Consider the following 19,391-nt stretch of genomic DNA (forward strand, 5'->3'; position numbering starts at 1 on the left):
TTTTATACACAAATATATATATAAAAAAATAAATAATACTACATTTAAAAGGAGGCACTTACTGATCAATCATTCTCTGTTCAAGAGTTACCTTACATTTTAAATACTGGAAATGGACTTTAAAGTTTGCAAAGGTAAATTGTCTCTATTCACATTTTGCCATCATTCAAGTTTAAATCACTCTCTACTATAAGTGGTTCAGTTGTTGAACTGGAAATGGAAAAGGAACCATTTATGGACAAGTGCACATGAACAGAAATTAAGCTGTAAATATCTGGGCTGTGCCATTATTGTAGTGCAGAAACATCTGGGGCTGAAACCCAGGCTGGGCCCCACTCCTTCTGTGTTCAGGTAATTGCTTAGATGATTTATAACTTACTGTTTCTATTAAAAATGGTTTAAAGAGAAATTTGGAGCCTGAATTCTAAAATGAAGATGGCTTTGCTCTTGCTTTCTTCTGTTGAGGAGGATAAATAAATCCTTTGCCATTTTTCTCCCCTCTCCTATGTTTAAGAGGTACAATGTTCCACCACAAGGACAAAACTCACACGTTTCTAAATTCAGACCAAAGACATGTCACATACCGTTCCAGTGACAAAAATCAGAGACCATCCATTCAGCTTACATTTGAGCTGCTCAGTGCTTTAATACTTCCCATCAAAATTAATTTTGAATTATTTTCCCCACGTAACTACCTTTTTTTTTAAAAAAAAAAATTCCTATAAACTGCATCAATAAATTCACAGCATATTCACTGGTCCATGCTATTTTGACCCATCTGAGAGTCAGTTAGCTCTGCTTGCCACCACGATGCCAGGGGTGATGTGGGCAGAGGCCTGCCAGTGGGCACCCCACCGGCACCCAGCAGGGACCACAGCCACCATGTCCCTCATGAGGATGTTTCTGGCTCCAGGACTTGCTTCCACCCACTCACTTAAACACAGCCTGATTTTTTTGGCTTTCAGGACAAGCTGTAAAAGCCACCCATTTGACTGGGTGGAAGAGAAAGGCCCAGAGTATTGGGGTTTGGAGGACAACAACAAAGGATATGCTTAGATGATACCAGTCCTCGACTGGCAGTTAGGAAAAAAAGATTACTCTCTCCTAGGCAGAACAGCGGGGACAGTCTCTGACTGTAAACAACTCTGTCATCAAAAAACTTCATTATTTAAGACTGACCAGACACCCTAACTATATTTCCAACCCTTTTCCATGACAGCTGAAGCTTATTCTACAGAGTACCCATAACCCTGCAGAGATTAGGTTTGTAAAGGAGTTAACCATGCCACCCTCCAGGTGTTACACATCCTTTTTATTGAGGTTTCTATATTTTGGGCAGTTTACTGCACAGCTCCAACACTCAACACCAAAAGAAGGAACAAGTTTGCAACCTGGGTGTATGCCAAAATTGAGGTGACACACTAGTGACTGTCTCAGCCCCTTGGGAAAAAGTGGATTAGATGAATCACAAAACAATGCCACCATTATTTCTCCAGTAAGTTAACCATCTGTTGGCCACAGGTGATCAAGACAAAAAGTATGACCTAGCACTTTCACAGATCATGTTCTGTCTTGGAAATTTTTTTCCCCTGCATCTCCATGAACTGTAATTATCCTCGTACAGAAAAAACTGTTTGACATTTTGAGGCAATGGAAAACTTTGCATATGGGATTGCATCAACCTAGGAACATACTGAATAAATCTTCCAAACTGTTCACAGATTATTGTCAAACTCCTCCAACAAAATTTGGTCCAGTATGACCTGTAAAGCAGATACCATAAACTTCATATACCAAACATCCTTTTAATTTTTTTAAATTACTTTTAAAGGAAAGGGTGGAAAGCTAAATGGGAACTCAGCATAGATTTCCTGATTACAGGCCAGGTGACTTACGAAATAAACAAAACCAATCCCCTTAGCTTTTGCTGGATTCTTTCTCAGTTTTTCCTTATGCTGTACAGAAACACAGAAACTCAACAATGCCATTAAGATTCATGGCTCAACAACTGCGTAGCTAAAACGCCCTATTCATGCAATTAAAAAGCAAAGTTTGCTCAGAGTAACAGGCCTATCTGTTCAACTACACAGAGGACTTAGTGAAGTCATCAGCAGGAGACACTTTTTCTCCTTCTAAGGTGTACATGTTCCAACCACATTTTAATTCAAACTGGCAAAATAATATTTAAAAATGCTCAAGCAGAAACTGCCCAAGTTAAACCACTACACTTTTAGGAAAGGTTTTATTCTAGGTTAATGACACACTATGTGACAAATTTTCTTAAATATGTATTTCTCCCTAAATATTCTTAGACCAAAACTGAAGTATGGATTGGGTCACATCTTAATTTATGGCACGAAATCCAAGAATACCTGCTCTCTTGTTCTATTTCAGTAGATCTAAGGAAAATTTGAAGCAGACTACCAGATTCCTTTGAATTATCGGAAACCCTCTGATTTCTAATGGTGATATACTGGAGTAGAGAACCATGGTCAAACATTTGAACAAGTATGACTTCACATAAATATCAATGTTAGTAACAATAGTCCATAGGAGAAAAAAAACCCGTAATATGGCACTTCACGAGAGAAAAGGGTCGAGCAATTGAATTTAGGCAACTGGAGTAGGGTTAACTGGTTTTAATCCCACCTGAATTATTATCTAGATTTTAGTACATAATAAATTTTAGTACCTAATTTTGCAAGTCTCAGATACTGTGCACCAGCTTCTGTAGTCTTTACAACAGTAAAGAGCAGTGTATATGTAAAGAAAGATTTCTACCAGATGAAGGAATAAGTGTAAATGAGCCACAAGATTATACCATAGTGGATTTGAGTCTTTACTTTCATAAAGATCACCACTAGAGGGGGAAAAAAAAAGCCAACAGCATAACAAACACAAAAGCCTTCCCCCAGGTTAACAAAAAAAAAAAAAATAAGGAATGGAAAAGGAATGGAAAAGGAATGGAAAAGGAATGGAAAAGGAATGGAAAAGGAATGGAAAAGGAATGGAAAAGGAATGGAAAAGGAATGGAAAAGGAATGGAAAAGGAATGGAAAAGGAATGGAAAAGGAATGGAAAAGGAATGGAAAAGGAATGGAAAAGGAATGGAAAAGGAATGGAAAAGGAATGGAAAAGGAAACCACTAATTGTAGCAAAACTCCAGGAATAATGAGGAATACACGCAGATATTTTATTATGCAACACAACTGGGATTCTCTCTGTAGGTGCCAGCTTTAAAACTTTCTCGGTTGAGCGGTTGAGGGTCTGGCAGAGGAGGTTATTGGTGTGCCCTCTAGAGGCTGGATGTCTGGCCAAGGAACTTTTCAGCAGCTGCTAAAATACAGAGGAAGCTACCAGAACTGGATCTGTAAGCAGTGCTTACTCTTTTAAAATTTTTAAAGCATATTTTATGTACTCCAAGACACTATAAGTATTAATACAGCAAACAAAACCTCTAAAGGATTCCTGTCAAGTATAAATACATGCATAGACACAAGATATAATTGAAAAAGTCTTTGCTTAATGAGCTCATGGGTGCTTTGGCACAGTGCATAAAATGTAGATTTGAACTTTTAAGATGATATATCAATTCCCACAGTTGGGCTTTGGAATCAAAATTTAAAAAAAAAAAAAATCCATTCAGCATCAATTCAGATCCAGGTTACTCTTACTCCAACATGGAGCTAAACCCTACAAATAACAACGATAAATTTTCTTACCGCCCACCTGTGTAGTCATAAAGTGTGGATCTTTTTAAAGGCAAAAACATCTCAGGGTAAAACCAGGGTCAAATTTTGCATTGGCAGTAGGTAAAAAGCTCTAATATACCTAGTCAATCATACACTAGTTGAAATACAGCCCACAGAGCATTTAATAGCTCAGCCCAACAAGCATATCACTAAGTGGAATTTGGTACACAAATGCAAATGAATAGATTTTTTTTTCTTAAACCATACATGTTTTTTATCCTTATTATCTTACTACTGACAGCAAGTAAGTCTTATTACAGCTATCTAGGAAACAAACTTGCTTGCCTGAAATCCAGCATTGAACTACCCACGACACTATAGAAACTGTACACTAGTAAATTATATTACAACATAAAAGAAATCCCTCCTGAAAGCAGTTGTCTTATAAGAAACATGGATATAAAATGTTTCCCTTCTTTCAGTGCCTTTTTCCTACATAATGAACACATTAACAGCTATCCAGTCACAGTCTTTTGCTTAAAATATTTACAAAATACCCCAATTTGATTCTGGTTGGTATATATATAGTAAAAGGAAATACCACAAGAAAATAGTTATTTTCACCTCTAAAAGGATAGTTAAATGATAAATTAACATCATTAATGAAAACCTCATTATTGCAACCACACAATACTATCGTGCCTATTCATACTTAATTTTCTTGTAGAAATTACATTATACAACACAGCATATAATCGGTTCTGATTGGGGGTAGGAGAGAACCAGTCGTTAACTATGACTAAAATGACCAGTTTTCCAGTGCAGTTGTCTTCTAATTAAATCTAAGTGTGGAACACAGTCATTGAGATATGCTATAATGATTTGCTTGGAAGTATTTTTCCCTTTTGTTTCTTTCCCCTCTGCTTATCTGAATACCCTACACCTTTCAAAACTACAGCTGGGGGAGGGGGGGGGAAAACCCACACAACCCACTTCTGGCTGATGCCATGCCAAGGCATGTATTACTCACCATCCTTCCGCCCACGGTCAGGAACGCAGCTCATCTATTTCTTAGCTCTTCCCACTAACAAATACTAACTCAAAAGCTCAGAACTGCACCTCAGTTGCTATTTCAAAAAGACAAGCTTCTTAATGACAAACTAGACTGCCATTTTATTAGCAGCAAAATAAATACAGTTGTACTACTCAATGCTGCATCAAGCTACAGTGATTCCTGTATTTACTCTTAGCTGTTGGGATTACACCCAAACCGAGTTCTGCTCCAGAACGGCTTCCAGCTGAGCATCCAACAATGCCAGTACTGTACCCATAAGCAGATATCCAAAGAGCCTGACACTCCAGGAGCATATTAAGTGGGCGCAAGTTTCTCCTTAGTTTATGGTTAGTATTTTCTATAAGATCAGACTTAGAGAAGAAATAACTTATTATATCAGAGTCTCTTATCTTTACAATGAAAGACTGCAGGTCACCTGGTAGAGGACACAACAGATATTAAAGTGATTATAGCCTTGATCTTAGTCTGAAGATAGAATTACATGTGTGTTGGTAGAGATGTCAGTAAGACCATGCAGAATGGCACTTTTCTCTGTTTTAGAAGCGTAGTATTTCTACATTTACTATATTTCAAATACAAAAGAGTTTCACAGTGGCCGGGTAAGACCAAGAGGCTGGGAACGGGGCGGGGGGGCTGGGGGATGTGGGTAGGCAGAGAGACGGGGGCACAGAACGGCTTTGAAAAGCCAGGAAGGAGAGCTTCTATTTCTCTGCAATGGGTTTATATCAGCCAGGCTTAAATAATGGTATTGCAAATTGAGGCCCAGGGGAATTTGGAGCGTACAAGCGAGCTTTTGTTCGCCAAACCCCAAAAGGTATGTGGGAGATTTGGGAGTTTGTTTCCATTTAAATGGCATATGTATTTCTAAACCATAAGTTAAACTATTTTGCTCTGTTTATTGTATGGTTTTGCTGATCCACTACCTCTTAGGAAAAATATTTTCCTAGCCAATATAGTGACAACTCTTTAAACTAACAATTACTTTAGTAACCGTACTTAGCACTTCTATTTACTTCCCTTCAGAACTTCTGAACAAGGAAGAAAGCAACAAATCTAATGTAATAAGCCTCTCAGAGGGAAGAAAAAAAAAAAAAAAGACGGGGAGAAGCAACAGAGAGAAAGAAGAGCACCACTAGAAGTCATTTGAAGAGATGCAAGCTTTCCAGTGTAAACGCAGAAGCTCATTAGTATGTTGTGATTTTAAAACATATTCTGTTATCAGAAAGCAAAATAGAGATCTATGCTAAAAAAAAACCAACAACCTTCTTCTGAAGTCTTTAAAGCAGGTGGACAAAAATGTAGGCACAGACAAACATAGGCCTCTACTCTCCCCTCCCCACGCACAAGCACAGATACAAAATTGGGTTAGTCCTATGTAAATAGGCTTAGCTCCTGTAAATATATGTCCGGGTTTTAGGTGTACTTTTTCATACTGTAAGATTTCTATACAAAACCAGTTTAATCTAAATCCCTCTGATTATTATTAGAAACTCATTATTTGAGGACACCTATCTTTACAGTAACTATGCACCATTAAGGAGCACAATGCCCATAATTGTTTAAAAAAGCCATGGGGGGGAGGGGGAAGGGAGAAGGGGATCAGGAGGAGGGAGAAGCTAACTAAGGGAGATTTTGCAATTAGAACAGCATCATCTACTCTGCATTTTCCTCCTTTGAACATTTACACAGTAACAAACTGAATTTAAAGTTTCCTCCATCCAAAATCACAAATGAGTCTTTCATTATACCTTTATGTAACACACATTTTTGTCCTGATGAATTTAAAATGTCTTCTTAAAACCACCAGGAAAAAAATCAAAAGCCCTCTATCAAACAGCATTAATACCTCAAGAGGGAGATTGTAGCATTTAAGAAGTACAAATAAAGCTAATGCCTTCCATTTTCTTGGTAAATTCCTTATAACACACATCACCTGGCTTCTAAGATTTGTTGCACACCTGCATATCCAAAGCCAATACAAATTGCAGAGACTCAGCGACTCTGATAACTGAGCACCCAAAAGTGGAAACCTGAATTGCACTTGCTGAGATGCAATACTAGTCGTGATGTTATCTCAGCCACTCAGAGCCTTCAGGCTCAAACTGCAGCTGTTGTAGCAGCTCTGAAACAGAAAGGAATAGTAACTTTAGCTAAAAATTACTTGCCTGTCATGAATGAAAGCAACGCTTTTACTATCTCTAAAGAACTGACATCTTGGGTGGGGAGGGAGGGAAGAAGTGTGTTTGCTAATTACTCAATAACAAAACATCTTTCCTTAATCAGTGGTGGAAATTATTACTCCAAATGCATACTAGCATCAGTTTGTCTGTTATTCTGTACCATATGAATAATCTGCTCAGTGATGGAGGAAATATAACATTATAACTCCTTGAACATTTCTAAGTAGTGAAAACTTTAAAAATGTCATTCATTAAGGCACTGGTTATTCAGAATCTCCGTAACCACACGTTGAGATATATTTTACCAACATCTAACTTAAAAAAAACCAAAACCCACAACTTGAAAACAAAGGTTTCTCAAACTTACTTAACTATGTGTCTCAGCAAAGACGTTCTCTGCATATTAAGGTGTGCCTTTGATATGACTGTCGTATTGACAAATGCTTGGGGGCCAAATAATGAGAAGTACTTCATACCCCTCATTACACAGGATTTACTGACTTTCAGCTTCAGCTCTTTACAAACACTAATATTAATCTGAATAATAGATTAAATGTCTCGATTGGACTACCACAGTATCAACTAAATTAATGTTACTGCTAAAGTTTTTAAACTGAAAGCGGAAAAATACACTAGCATTGTAGTGTAAAGAATGCCTTCACAGGACAGGAGTATGAAATGAATGAAAGTCAAAGCACAAAGTGAAAATCAATGACTAAAAAAGGTTCATTGCTACAAGAACAGGTTCCAAAATACATTTATTTCAGCTTTTATCGAAGGCAAAGAGTAAGAAATAAAGAATTATCAGAAATTCTATAAAGACATGAAAAATTACCATCTTTAAAATAGAGTATCTGCCTATTTATAGTATGTTCAGTACAGCACCAGCACAGATACATAGTTAATATAAAGCTGCAGATCTAACACTAGTAAACACCAAACCACTTAATTTTGTAAATTAAGTGTACGTTCAGCTGAGGAGTTAGCAAATTTACAGTCTCCCTCCATATTAAAAATAAATGAATCTTGATAGTATAAACCCAGCAATTTTCTGACTGAATGGGGATATCCAGTTCACAAATTATCACAGGTGACTTCAAGCCTATATTACTTTCATAAAAACCAATACACACTATTTTAAATTTGAATTTCTCTATTTTAATCGCGCAGATGACCTGTCAATTAAGTTTTAAGATCTTCAGCAAGCTCCATATATATTTTAAATAAAGCAATTTCATCGAGTGCAAGAAAGGATTCATAAAAACATACTGCCCAAACTGAGCTTGGATACAGCAAGTTTGCACTATTATTTTAGAGCTGCAAGAGGAAACAGAACTGTATTCATATACCAAAAGCGTATTTCTACAATACTGTACCTAGCGATGTGGTCCACAAATGCCAACAACAAGGGACTGAAAATAGGATCAATTCTTTTCCTTCTCAGAAACAATCTTGTAAGCATCTGAGTTCCCAAAGACATAAAAGAATAGTTACTTTTCTGAGATCTTTTGATATCGCTTTTCATGGTGGAGCTATCCACGAGTGATGGGAAAGATCTCTTTTGAAAGTAAATGGTACACCTTCAAGTGTGTTCAGATACATCTTTGCTGTTCCTTTCTGTGTTTCTCAAGTTTTACTTGAAAAGGATGCTTGATTTTTTTAAATTTGGTTTAGGTATCACAATGGGATACGTTATATCAGTCAGTGCTTGCAAACCTTATTCTTCCAGCATAGAATCTAGCTGTTTCTTTCTCTGTGTCAACACAGGAGGCTGAAGTAATCAGAGAGGTCTAAAGAAGACAGAGGACGTTAACCTGCACTTTCTCAGAATCCGTGATGAGTAAGTTCATACTTTCAACATGACCACACTGAGCCATAAGGTATATAAATAGCTACTTTTCATCTAAAAGCACAGCTTTCACAGACGTTCGTATAGCAGGGCTATCAGTTCATAGTATTTTAAATGTCAGTATTGATACTATTGGCAGTGATTAGTAATTTCTGCATATAACTTTATCATTCCCACCCACCCTCTGCTGTCATCTGTAATATAAAGTAATTGTTGGGATTTCCTCTCACCACATCTCCAGAAAAAACGTACACAGAGTAACATCTGTTGTACAGTCTAGGAATACCTTTGCAGCAGTACAGTTCTCATAGTTTTAGTAAGTGATAATTCAGGCTCACTGTATGAATGCTTTTTTATTAATGACTTGCTTATATGCTAGAATGGAAGAGACAGAAGGGGAAAACCCCTCAGAGGAAAACAGGGACGTTATTTCCAACATATTCAAAGGCAAACAGCAGTTCTAAATCAGGCAAAACACAACCTCAAATGAGAGCATGAAGACATATTCCTGCCACGAACCCCCGCAACCCACCAGGTCCAGGCCCTTCTCCCATCTCCTCTCAATATTCATTTTCAGGTTTCATTCAGATCAGCAGGAGTTACACAAACATGCATTAATGTGTCCCTTAAGTATTTTATCACACTGAAGACGAGAAACAAAAAGTTTAATTATGACCCATACAGGAGAATCATTCATTCAGACCCTGCTTAATTAGATGTGAGACAGCTATCTTAGATCATAAAGTTTGACCACAGTATGCTCTTACTGCTAGAGTATTAATGCAAATAAGATACAGATTACTGAAACCAATTTATCATCACCAATCTATAACCAGCTTGATACATGCTTACATTCAAAAATATCACACAAAATAAATTGTGGCGTACATCTTCATGCACTAAGCAATTCATACACAGAAAACGAACTATATGCTTTAACAAAGACATATATGACATATTAAAAGATTAATACAAAAGGGTTAAAAACAGATAACAAAAATTCCAAGCAATACGTGATTTCAAGGACCCTGGAGCAAAAATGGACTTGCATGACCAAAGTTTGCTATCCCATTAAAATAATCTCAGTATTTTTCTCCACATCACTTTCAAGATATTTGAAATTTAACTAACAACATACTAGCAGTAGCTGCACTATACTTTAAAAGAACTAAGAAAAGAGTTTCTCAGTAAGAGTTAAATAATATGACTGGTAATTGCTATTTCAATGTTTCATGGCACATCAGACTACACTCTTAATAGACTATTTTGAAAAGTTTTAAAAAAAAAAATCAGCCAGTGACACGAAAGTCATCTGTAGTTGTGTTATTTTTAATTATAGCTGAGACGGATGAAACTTTTTTCTATATGCAGAAAAACAGTTTAAAGAACAAAGTTTTATTCCATTATTTAAATATAGTAACGCATGACTGTTCTTTCTACTGCACAAGTACAATAGCCATTGTAATGAGGAGTGTTGCTTATATGATTAAACAGTCAGTTCTGTATTATGATATGTGTGACAGGTACCGTTACTAGCACTATAGGAACAGACATACAATATTGTTATTACCATACCGTGTGTGCCAGTACCTCGTAGCAATATAACTCAGGAAAAGGGAAGCATAGACTCTGCATTACCATCACTGCAGACGTCTCCGTATGCTCTTAATCACTGGTGCTTTCTGCAGATTACACTTTTTAGTATTCTTCGCATTCTTGAACTGACCTGTCAAAGCCCGATCTCCCCCACAGTTTCTCAAGACTTTGGTAACCAAGATTGACCAACTATTTCTCTTCCCATTTTACCCTCACTTGTCACACAGCGAGACCAACATCAACAGGTATTTAGAAGCAATAGTAGTGAAGTCCACTTGTATTTAGTAGTTTGCTGCAAATACAAATTATCTTCTAAGAAACATAATACATGTACACACATCCTCTTTAATATGCTGATCAGGGGGTAGCAGGTACAATTATTAAAGGACTGAAAGCCTTAGATTTCCTTTGACCTCTATTACCATCTAGGACTCTCTGCTCCTTGAAGGATAAGATTGTATTTGTCGAACCTATGGTAACATATTGCAAGTGGATTTTCTCTGTTCTTCTGTATTAGCTATCATCCTTTAAAGGAATACAGTTTCACTAAGGGAGATGTATATGTTGTTTTGAGATGCAGAGATTTTCTTTTTTCTTTTTTTTTTTAAGAAAAAAAGAAAAATTGAATGATCTCAAGGAATTTTCTTTATGCTCGCATTTCTCACACACTCTATAAAAATATCATTGACATAGGGTGAAAAGGTCGCATGCCTCACAGAAATGGAGCCAAGTACTCCAGTAAGGTTTTTCACCTGGAAAATATCCCTATAACTAATTCTATGTATTGGAAATTTTTTATTATTATTTTAGCAACAGAAAAAAAAAAACCTCCAAACCATTTCCTAGCCTAGAGTTCCCTGAAGTGATCTTTCCCATAAGGAAGATAAGTTTTCACTTAGAGGATAGCATCTCTAGCAGCAAGAGTTTAATACTCGGCAACAATATCAGGGATACGCAATCCTGAATTTACAGCTCTTCAAATTACTTTTATAGCTATACTGTTCATTTTGGATCAGATGCTTATCTGAAATTCCATATATTTTGGTAGCCATAATATCTGATTTAAAACAGCTTCCAATAAGCCAAAGAACGGTACTAAAAAAAATAAAAAGCCACAAAAAAAAGAACAGCCACAGTGGGCCAGATTCTGGGAGCTGTAAATTACAGAGCTGTAGCTCTTTAAAGCTAAGCTATTTTACACCAGCTAAGGATTGGGCCCAATATGCACAATTCCCCTTCAAAGCTGATTCTTTTTCCACGTGCATAGTGCTTTGCTTCTCATATGCTCTGTTAATAACACATGAGAATTTCTAATTAGTTTATCCCAGATTCTTCTCATAGTTATTTTTATGCCTTTTCTTATCAGTGACTCAGGAGGGGAAAAAAGTGCTGATTGATCAAGCTTTATTGACATAAAATATTCCTCAATACTTCAGAAATGTCTGCAGAACAATTTCCTCCAATCATAAGATCAATGAATCAATGTAAAACCCCAGTAATTAAATTTATCAACTGAGTATCAAAACACCTGGCACTTTATGAAAGTATTATGTGAAGTTTGTTCTCTTAAGGGATATATTGATTGAGGGCAAAGAGCCAAATATTTCCATTATTAAATCTGGGAATGCTAGATCAAAACTCATTCTGTTATAAACAACATACAAATGTTTCATACACAGAGATCTCATGCTGATTCTGTACCATTAAACCCACTCCTAACTAGCAGATAAGCCTATTAATTAATGATTAAGACTACAGGAAGATCAGTCATTATAGTCAATCCTTCTTGTATGCATTCATTGAAAAAAATGTATTGACAGGAACTGTACAGAATCATTTTCCTCTAGGAATTAGGTTTTTAAAAAGGAGGAGACCATCTAAACAAAAGCAGATTTCAAACCTTATTAATGCAGCATAAAATAGCCTTAATTAATTAATTAAATTTTCATATAAGGCTTTGCAGTCTGAAAGATTATCACATCTCTCTCCATCATATATAGTAGTTATTAATTGAAAGATGAACAATAAAGCCTAAAGATGACACATCTGATAAGAACCATATTTAAAAACATAACAAAGATATAAAACCACCGTCCAAGTGTTTTAAGGTTTACTTTTTAAATGGTTAGTTTACAAACTATTCTGAAATCTATTTTCAGTTCCTCTCCATTACTACATATGCCTAAGTAGGGCACAAAAGTTCATGAAGTGCCATTTTATCAATTATAGGAAAAAGAGTAGTAGGCTTTTTATACCAAGTAAAAAAAAAAAAAACAGCTGTTCTTCAAGATTTTTTGTTTAAGCAGAGCCAATAATTCTAATGACATAAGACTGTCATTTTTTCCCCCATGAACTGTATGACAAAGATATCAGTAACAATGTAATCTTCCTATTTCTAAAATACTGCTAGAATAAGTGAAGCAAACATCCCTGTGCTTTCACAGATGTTGCCAGAAATAAAACCAATTTGATCAAGTACTGAAGGTATCTTATTATGAAAGGGGGGAAATAACAACAAAAACCCCAAACCCACCAGATTCGTGTAGGAGTCACATCCTGTTACAAACATCAAACAACAATGAGCCTTTATTACCATGCTATGATTCCTTCATTTCAAACATGATTAATTAGCAAGTGTAACACTCACCAAAACTCCCACCACGCTGCTGTTTGCTGCCTATTTGCAAATGGGTCTCTATCAAGTATCCATAAGCAGTATTAGCCAAATTTATGACACTGAAGAAGTCAAAGCGTCCTGCTTTAGGAAGATTTCACTCATACCTTAGCCAAAAAAGAAAAGTAAAGAAAACAAAAACCCAACAACAAACAAACACCAAAACCCTGTTTCGTTCAAGGGATTCCTTGCTAATCCAAACACAAACTTCAAGCAAAATGAGGAACTTTTCTAAAAAGTTGATAAAAAATTCAAGTGTTTGAAAATAAGTAGCGATAAAAGATCAGTTTAGACTTTGTTTTGATTTTTTTTTAACTTGAAACCTCAACTTTATATTCAATGCTTCCGTTGAGAATGGAAGTGTGGTTCATATGTCAAAAATGGAAACAAAAAGAAGATGAAAAGGGGTAGACACACTTAGCAGGACGCTTAACATGTTTTAAGTTGTGCAAACAGATATCTCAAATGTACCTTACTTGCAATAAACATTACTTTGACAGTAAAAGAAACTTTGCTTCACAGGGAGGAGAGGTGGAAACTGAGATTACAAATACAGAACAAGAAAAAAAGACTGAGATGAGAGAAAAAAAAAACCTGAAATCGACTTCTAAAGCTGAACTCTATAAATACCATCACAAAAACAACAGAAAAAGGTTCAATTTGGAAGCAACAGATGTATTCCTAAGCAAGAAAATATCCCCGATGAAATAACACACGGACATACAGGGAGGAACTTTAAAAGTATGAAAAGAGATGCCTGTGTGGCTAAGCTGAAGTTTCAATGTGAAAATAAAAATTAGGCAGAAGATCCGATACCTCCTTGGTTTACCAGCTCTGTGTCACAGATACTTGATGATTTTGTCACACCCAGAGCAGAGCAATTTTTAAGTGCAAATCGGTCCTACTCTCTTCAGCTTTTTCAATTTTATAAATTTGGGATCAAAAACATCAAAGCAGCTTCCACTTCGGACCTAACTTTTAGAGGATCAATGTGACAAGTCACTGCTTGATAGATGTTTCTCTTGATAAACGACTTGTTCAAAAGAGACATTGTAGCTTTCATTTCCTGACCACAACACACTTTTAATTTGCAACAGCAGAGCTGCTCGAGTGTGACTAGTTCCCACTTTCCAGCCTTTCAGGATTGTGGCACTGTCAGGCCACATACATGGGCAAAACAAAAACTCAGAAAGAGGTGCATCCGCAACAAGAACTGTAGCGAAACTTTTCCTCAAGCAGGAACCTGATTACATTTGATTTCTCCTTACACTGAGCTTTTAAAGCCCCCTCCCAACCACCTCCAATCCCTAACGTTTTAGGAAAGGGGGGAAATATTTGGAATCATATTTGGAAATATATACTTAAGTGCCATAGAATATATATAGCTGCCTAACAGTATTGTGTTTATTATACACACATATATTACCGCTACTATAATTATTATTATTATCTGGGAATTGCATTTAACAGTCCAAACCGTCCACACCATCCAATTTCAGCTCTCAGCATACTGTCCGATTCCCGATTTAAAATTTATAAATGTAATATCCTCCTCATCACAAGCAGCAGTCCAATCTGCTCTGAATATATATTACAGCTTTAACATCACAGAGGGAAATCTCCCATCTGGCAATCACATTCGCTCCAACAGCTCTAGGAAAAAAAAAAAAAAAAAAAAGAAAAAAAAATGTTCCGCGCTCGCTCGCTCTCCTCCTTAAAACATTTCTCAGGGCAAATTATGTGCATCTAAAATAAACAGTCGCCTTATTGATCGCTTCAAAGTCAACAAGTTCTAAATGCAAAATGCAATCAGATTTTTCCCATCATATAGCACCCGGGATATGTTTAGCAATACAGTCACCTACAGCACCAAAATAGGAGCATACATTGTGCAACTGCTCTCTCAATTTCTTTCTAGCATTCAGATATGTTATTACGAGAGATCATCAGCCACACACGCCAGACCTCCCCCTTACCCCAAACACACACACACGCTTGCTCGCTCTCCCTCTCCTAGGGTCTCTCTGCATCCTTATTTGTTGCTACCACACGCAATTAAAAGTGAACATACCCCCTTTTTGGTTGTACAAAACAGACTAGTAGTCGCTTCTGCTGCTAGTTCCTTAGCCTTAATTGCATACCTAGAGGTGCATCCACTGCACCACAAGGAGATCTGTTGAAATTCCCCATGCTCCATTTTATCTGACTTTTTTGGAGGAGGGGGCGGTGTGGGGGGCTGGAGAGTGACCGTTAAATGAAGCCAGTTTCAGCACCTGATTATTTCATTCTGTTACACATTGAGAACAGAGCAGTGGGAACCAGACACTCGTCAACTGAGCATAAAATACCACTTATTAAATAGTATTAAATATTTGGCCACAACAGTAGTTTTGTTTGTTTACATGCAAAACATTTCCCCACCCCACATCAGTTAAAACCTCAAGCAGATGATTATGCTGAAAGTAAGAGAGTTGCTGAAAGCAACTGGAGTTCAAATAAATACTCAAAAATTATTAGTTTGCAAAAGGAAAAGATGCATTTTAGGCACGTATGTACGAGTATGTAGACATATAGGTGTATATATTCATTGCTACGCTTTTTCCCCGTCTCCGGTCACTGAGTTTTACTAATTTACATACCATTGGAGTTCAGTGGTGTGTATAGTGCACTGCTAGTAACATGCAACTTTAGGTTTTACAACTGAGATCAATACAATGGACAAAACTAATGCTAGAATTGAAGCAGAAATAATAAACAAATGATAGCAAGAGAAAAAAATGCTTATACATACACAAGTGAAAATACACGGTTAAACATTAGGTATTTAGTACAAAATATTTGCATGCAGACTCCTCGGTGCGTTATCATGCTATTTAAATTTGTCTTTGCTATTTAGATGCAAAGGAAGTAGATCCCAAAACGGACATACCATAAACACTGGTGCTACTGATCATTTCTTGCTGGCAGCACAAAAAGCTGAATTGGATTTTTCACAAGCAGGAATTCCAAAGGTTGCTTTTCATTAAAGCCACTTTTCCTCTCAGCTATCAAATGTCACTGCCTTGAAACGTGGGCCCTTTCGTCAGGTATTCATTTAACCTACATGCATATAATTAAGTGGGAAAGCAACATCAACAAAAAGGGGATCTCAGATCACAAGAGAAGAAAGAAAGGGGGAAAAAAAGCACATGACCAGGAATGCAAGTCCATGTCAATTTCACTCACTCCCATTGAAACTAACAAGAGCTCCAGGGAGGATAGTAATAGGATCAGTGGATTGTATATACCATTAAATTATACATCTTTCTCTCCCCTCCGAGCCAACAATACGCCCACCACGCTGTACCCCCTCCAAGATGATGCGCTCACATTTTACTGCAACAGCTCCTCTGACATATTCGTGCCCCCCCCCCCCAGCCAAGAAACAGGAATTTAAACCTAACTTTTGTTTTGCGGGATTCTTATTTGCACTTATTTGCTCAGAAGTTAGTTGTCTCAAAGTCCAGCCCCGCGTTACCTGCAGTTTATTATTTTCAATGCAACTTAAAAATAAATCCAATTAGGAGGAGGAGGAGGAGGAGGTGGGGAGGGAGCTTACAATCGCGAACTCTTAATCTGCCTACTATTGTTGGCAATGATCAAGGAGGAAAAACCATGCACTGCGATTGTATATCTGTACTTTCCAGACTACGATTAGGAAAGCAGAGCGGAGTATTTAGAATCAGAAAACGACCGCTAATTAGGCAAAATATTTAGGGCACGAGCTAGCGATTATAAAAATACGCGGCCGTCTCGGAGAGCTTTAGGACTAAATAAAATTTAAAACGATGGTAGGGAGACTAGGAAAAAAAAAAATCCTCTTACCTGGAGATTTGGTACAAGAACCCGATAGGTTAGAGTAGCATCGATCCGATGTGTTTGCTGATGAATGGGGGCTCGGGTTAAGTGAAGGTGCCTATGATTTGAAATCATTCCAAGTTTTTGAAGGGAAGACTGACTGCAGCCTCTGCCATGTTGGAATTTCAAACCCAAAACAGCTGCTTTGCAAGGAGCCAGCATGCCAGCAGCTGGACGCCTGCGCAGAGCGCCGCCGAGCCAAATTCAAATCACTTTCACGCGAAGAGCCAAAGATCAGTTTTCAAAGGGGGAGCGGCGCGGGGGGCGGGGGCGCTCCGCGGCCCTGCGCGCCGGGGCCGCCGCTTCCCGCGGGGGGCGGTGGGGCGCCCGCGCCGCGGCCCCGCTCCCGCTCTCCGGGGCGGCGGGACGGGGGCAGCCGGCTCCCGCCGCGGCGGCGGCGGGGCTCCCCCCGGGCGCGGCGGCGCTCCGCCAGGAGGGAGCGGGGACGGGGGGCGGGCCGGGGCCTAGCGGCGGCCCGCGGCCGCGGGGTAGGCGGGCAGGCAGCCGGCGGCGGAGGTCCCTCGGCCGCGGCCGCCCCCGCTCCCGCCGCGGCCGCCCCGCAGCCTCCCCGCCCGGGGACGGGGGGGGGCGGCCCGGCTCGGGCGGCGGCGGCCCGGGCGGCTTGCGCTCGCCGGCCGGCTTCTGCGCCGCGTCCCCGGGCGGCCGGTGCCGGGGCTCGCTGGCCGCCGGCGCCTCCCGCCTGAGGAAAATGGCCGGGGTGGAAGTGCCCCGGGCGGCGGCGGGCTCCTCTCGGCCCGGCCCGGGCGGCGGCCAGCGCCGCGCAGACGCGCCCCGTCCCCGCGCTGCCCCCGGGGAGCCCCGGCAGCCGCCCGCCGGAGCCCGGTTGCTATCAGCCGCGGCGAGGCATTCCCGGTAGCCGGCAATGGCTGAGGAGCCCCGGCAGCCACACCTCCCTCTGCCCGCACTTCCCCAGCCCCGGCTCGCCGAGGGATGGCAGGGAGCCAGCTACCCCGGCCCGCAGCTGCTGGGGACTCCCCTTGCATAAGAGGGATTCCCCGGGGGGCTGTTAGACGGGCTTTACAGCCTCTTTATGCTGGCAGGGAAGGCATAAGTGGCCACGCTGCACAAACGGGGCCCTCCCTCTCGTACACCGCTTGTGCTGCCTCTCGCACACGGGTCCTCCTCGGTCTCTACCCGGCGTGGCCGGCCCGCCGCGGTGCCCGGTGCACAGAGGCACCCTGCTCCCTCCGCGCCGCCCCTGCCCGCCGTCCCGTTGCCGCAACAGTGGGAAGGGGAACGAGGGCTTCCCACGTCACAGAGCTACATTCCTGCTTTTGCACCTGATGGGGCTATCAGAACATTCTTACCTTCTCTTCTAACGGGGAAGAAGCCATGCTGTCCAGATGCTGTTCCTGGGCTCTGGCTTAGTGTCCTCCTGGAGTGATTTCACTTCCTCTCTTCCTGGTCTTGCTGAGGAGTTAAGGATGGCTTGGGAGGGTTGTTTGTCTGTCCTGGATGTGGAAGAGATGGATTAAAATTTCTTAGTGAAAAAAGGAAGATGCAGTGGGAGTATAGGCTCTGGAGGAGGCAGAGGAGACCAGTCCTAGGGGATTAGCATCTGGTGGAGTGGGAATGGGCTGGTTTCCTGGCTGTTTTCCCTTCCAGTAATACAGTAGGCCTAAATAAAACTCAGAAGTAGTTGCCAGCAGAAGCTGCTGTGAGCTGTCAGCCAGAGCCTCTCCTACAGGGTAATGGAAGAGGCAAAGAAAGGACCGGAAGGCCTGTCTGATTGATGTGGTCCATGAAGTGACTCAGTCAACCCAAAAGGGTTTTCACCAGCTGAAGACTCTTGGGAGGCCTGAGCCCCCTAGGTGACAAAGCTGTGCCTAGAGATCGGAAATAAAAGGACAGAGCAAAACGGCTGGACAGACTTCTGCTTATTAAGGATGTGGAAGATGCTCCTAGCTCACTCAGACAGCTAGCGATAACACTAGCACTGCTACATGAAGAGAGTGCCGCTAGTGAAATAACAAGGTGTCCTGAAGCAAGGAGCTGGTTCTAGGGCGGGTACAGCTTAAACTAGCAAAACTGCTTTTGCTTCCTGTTATGTCCCACCTAAAACAAAACATACATGTGGAAACACATTTTAACTGAATATTGGGACAGAGAGAGCTATTTTTAGAATTCACAACATAACTATAGCAACAGGAGTCTACAGAAATCACTTTTGGACAGCCAACCAGAGCGGCCAGCAGACAAGAAACCCCACCACAATGTCTGCTGTGGCCCAGTCTGCAGTGTGCCCCTCTGGCACCTTTTCCTTGCCCTCCGCATCGGGTGGCTGCGAGTGATGGGCCCGCAGCCTGGATCAGCCCATTACCTGCGCAGATAGACACCCATCGCCCCTTCTACAAGAGCTCATGGGAATTAAGTGGCAACTTTGGCATTAACGCAAGCAGACAACTGTT

General features: G+C 40.1%; 1 protein-coding gene across 6 annotated transcripts in view; it reads right to left on the reverse strand.

The window, feature by feature from the left end:
* FIGN (fidgetin, microtubule severing factor) overlaps positions 1-18,546 on the reverse strand; it is a 103,490-nt gene extending 84,944 nt beyond the window's left edge. For 2 of the 6 annotated variants that reach the window (XM_075093318.1, XM_075093321.1), the window contains exons 1-2: positions 16,930-17,325; positions 15,995-16,164 (exon numbers count right to left, since the gene is read on the reverse strand). In XM_075093318.1, the coding sequence (XP_074949419.1) occupies positions 15,995-16,019 (25 nt within the window). In that variant the 5' untranslated portion in view covers positions 16,020-16,164; positions 16,930-17,325. Of the gene's footprint in view, positions 1-15,994; positions 16,165-16,929; positions 17,326-18,290 lie in introns of those variants that run through there. The other 4 variants (XM_075093323.1, XM_075093322.1, XM_075093319.1 and 1 more) reach the window with 3 other exon arrangements.
* Between the last annotated feature and the right edge of the window lie 845 nt (positions 18,547-19,391).

The sequence above is a fragment of the Phalacrocorax aristotelis genome, chromosome 5, assembly GCF_949628215.1.
Source record: "Phalacrocorax aristotelis chromosome 5, bGulAri2.1, whole genome shotgun sequence".
Lineage (NCBI taxonomy): Eukaryota > Metazoa > Chordata > Aves > Suliformes > Phalacrocoracidae > Phalacrocorax > Phalacrocorax aristotelis.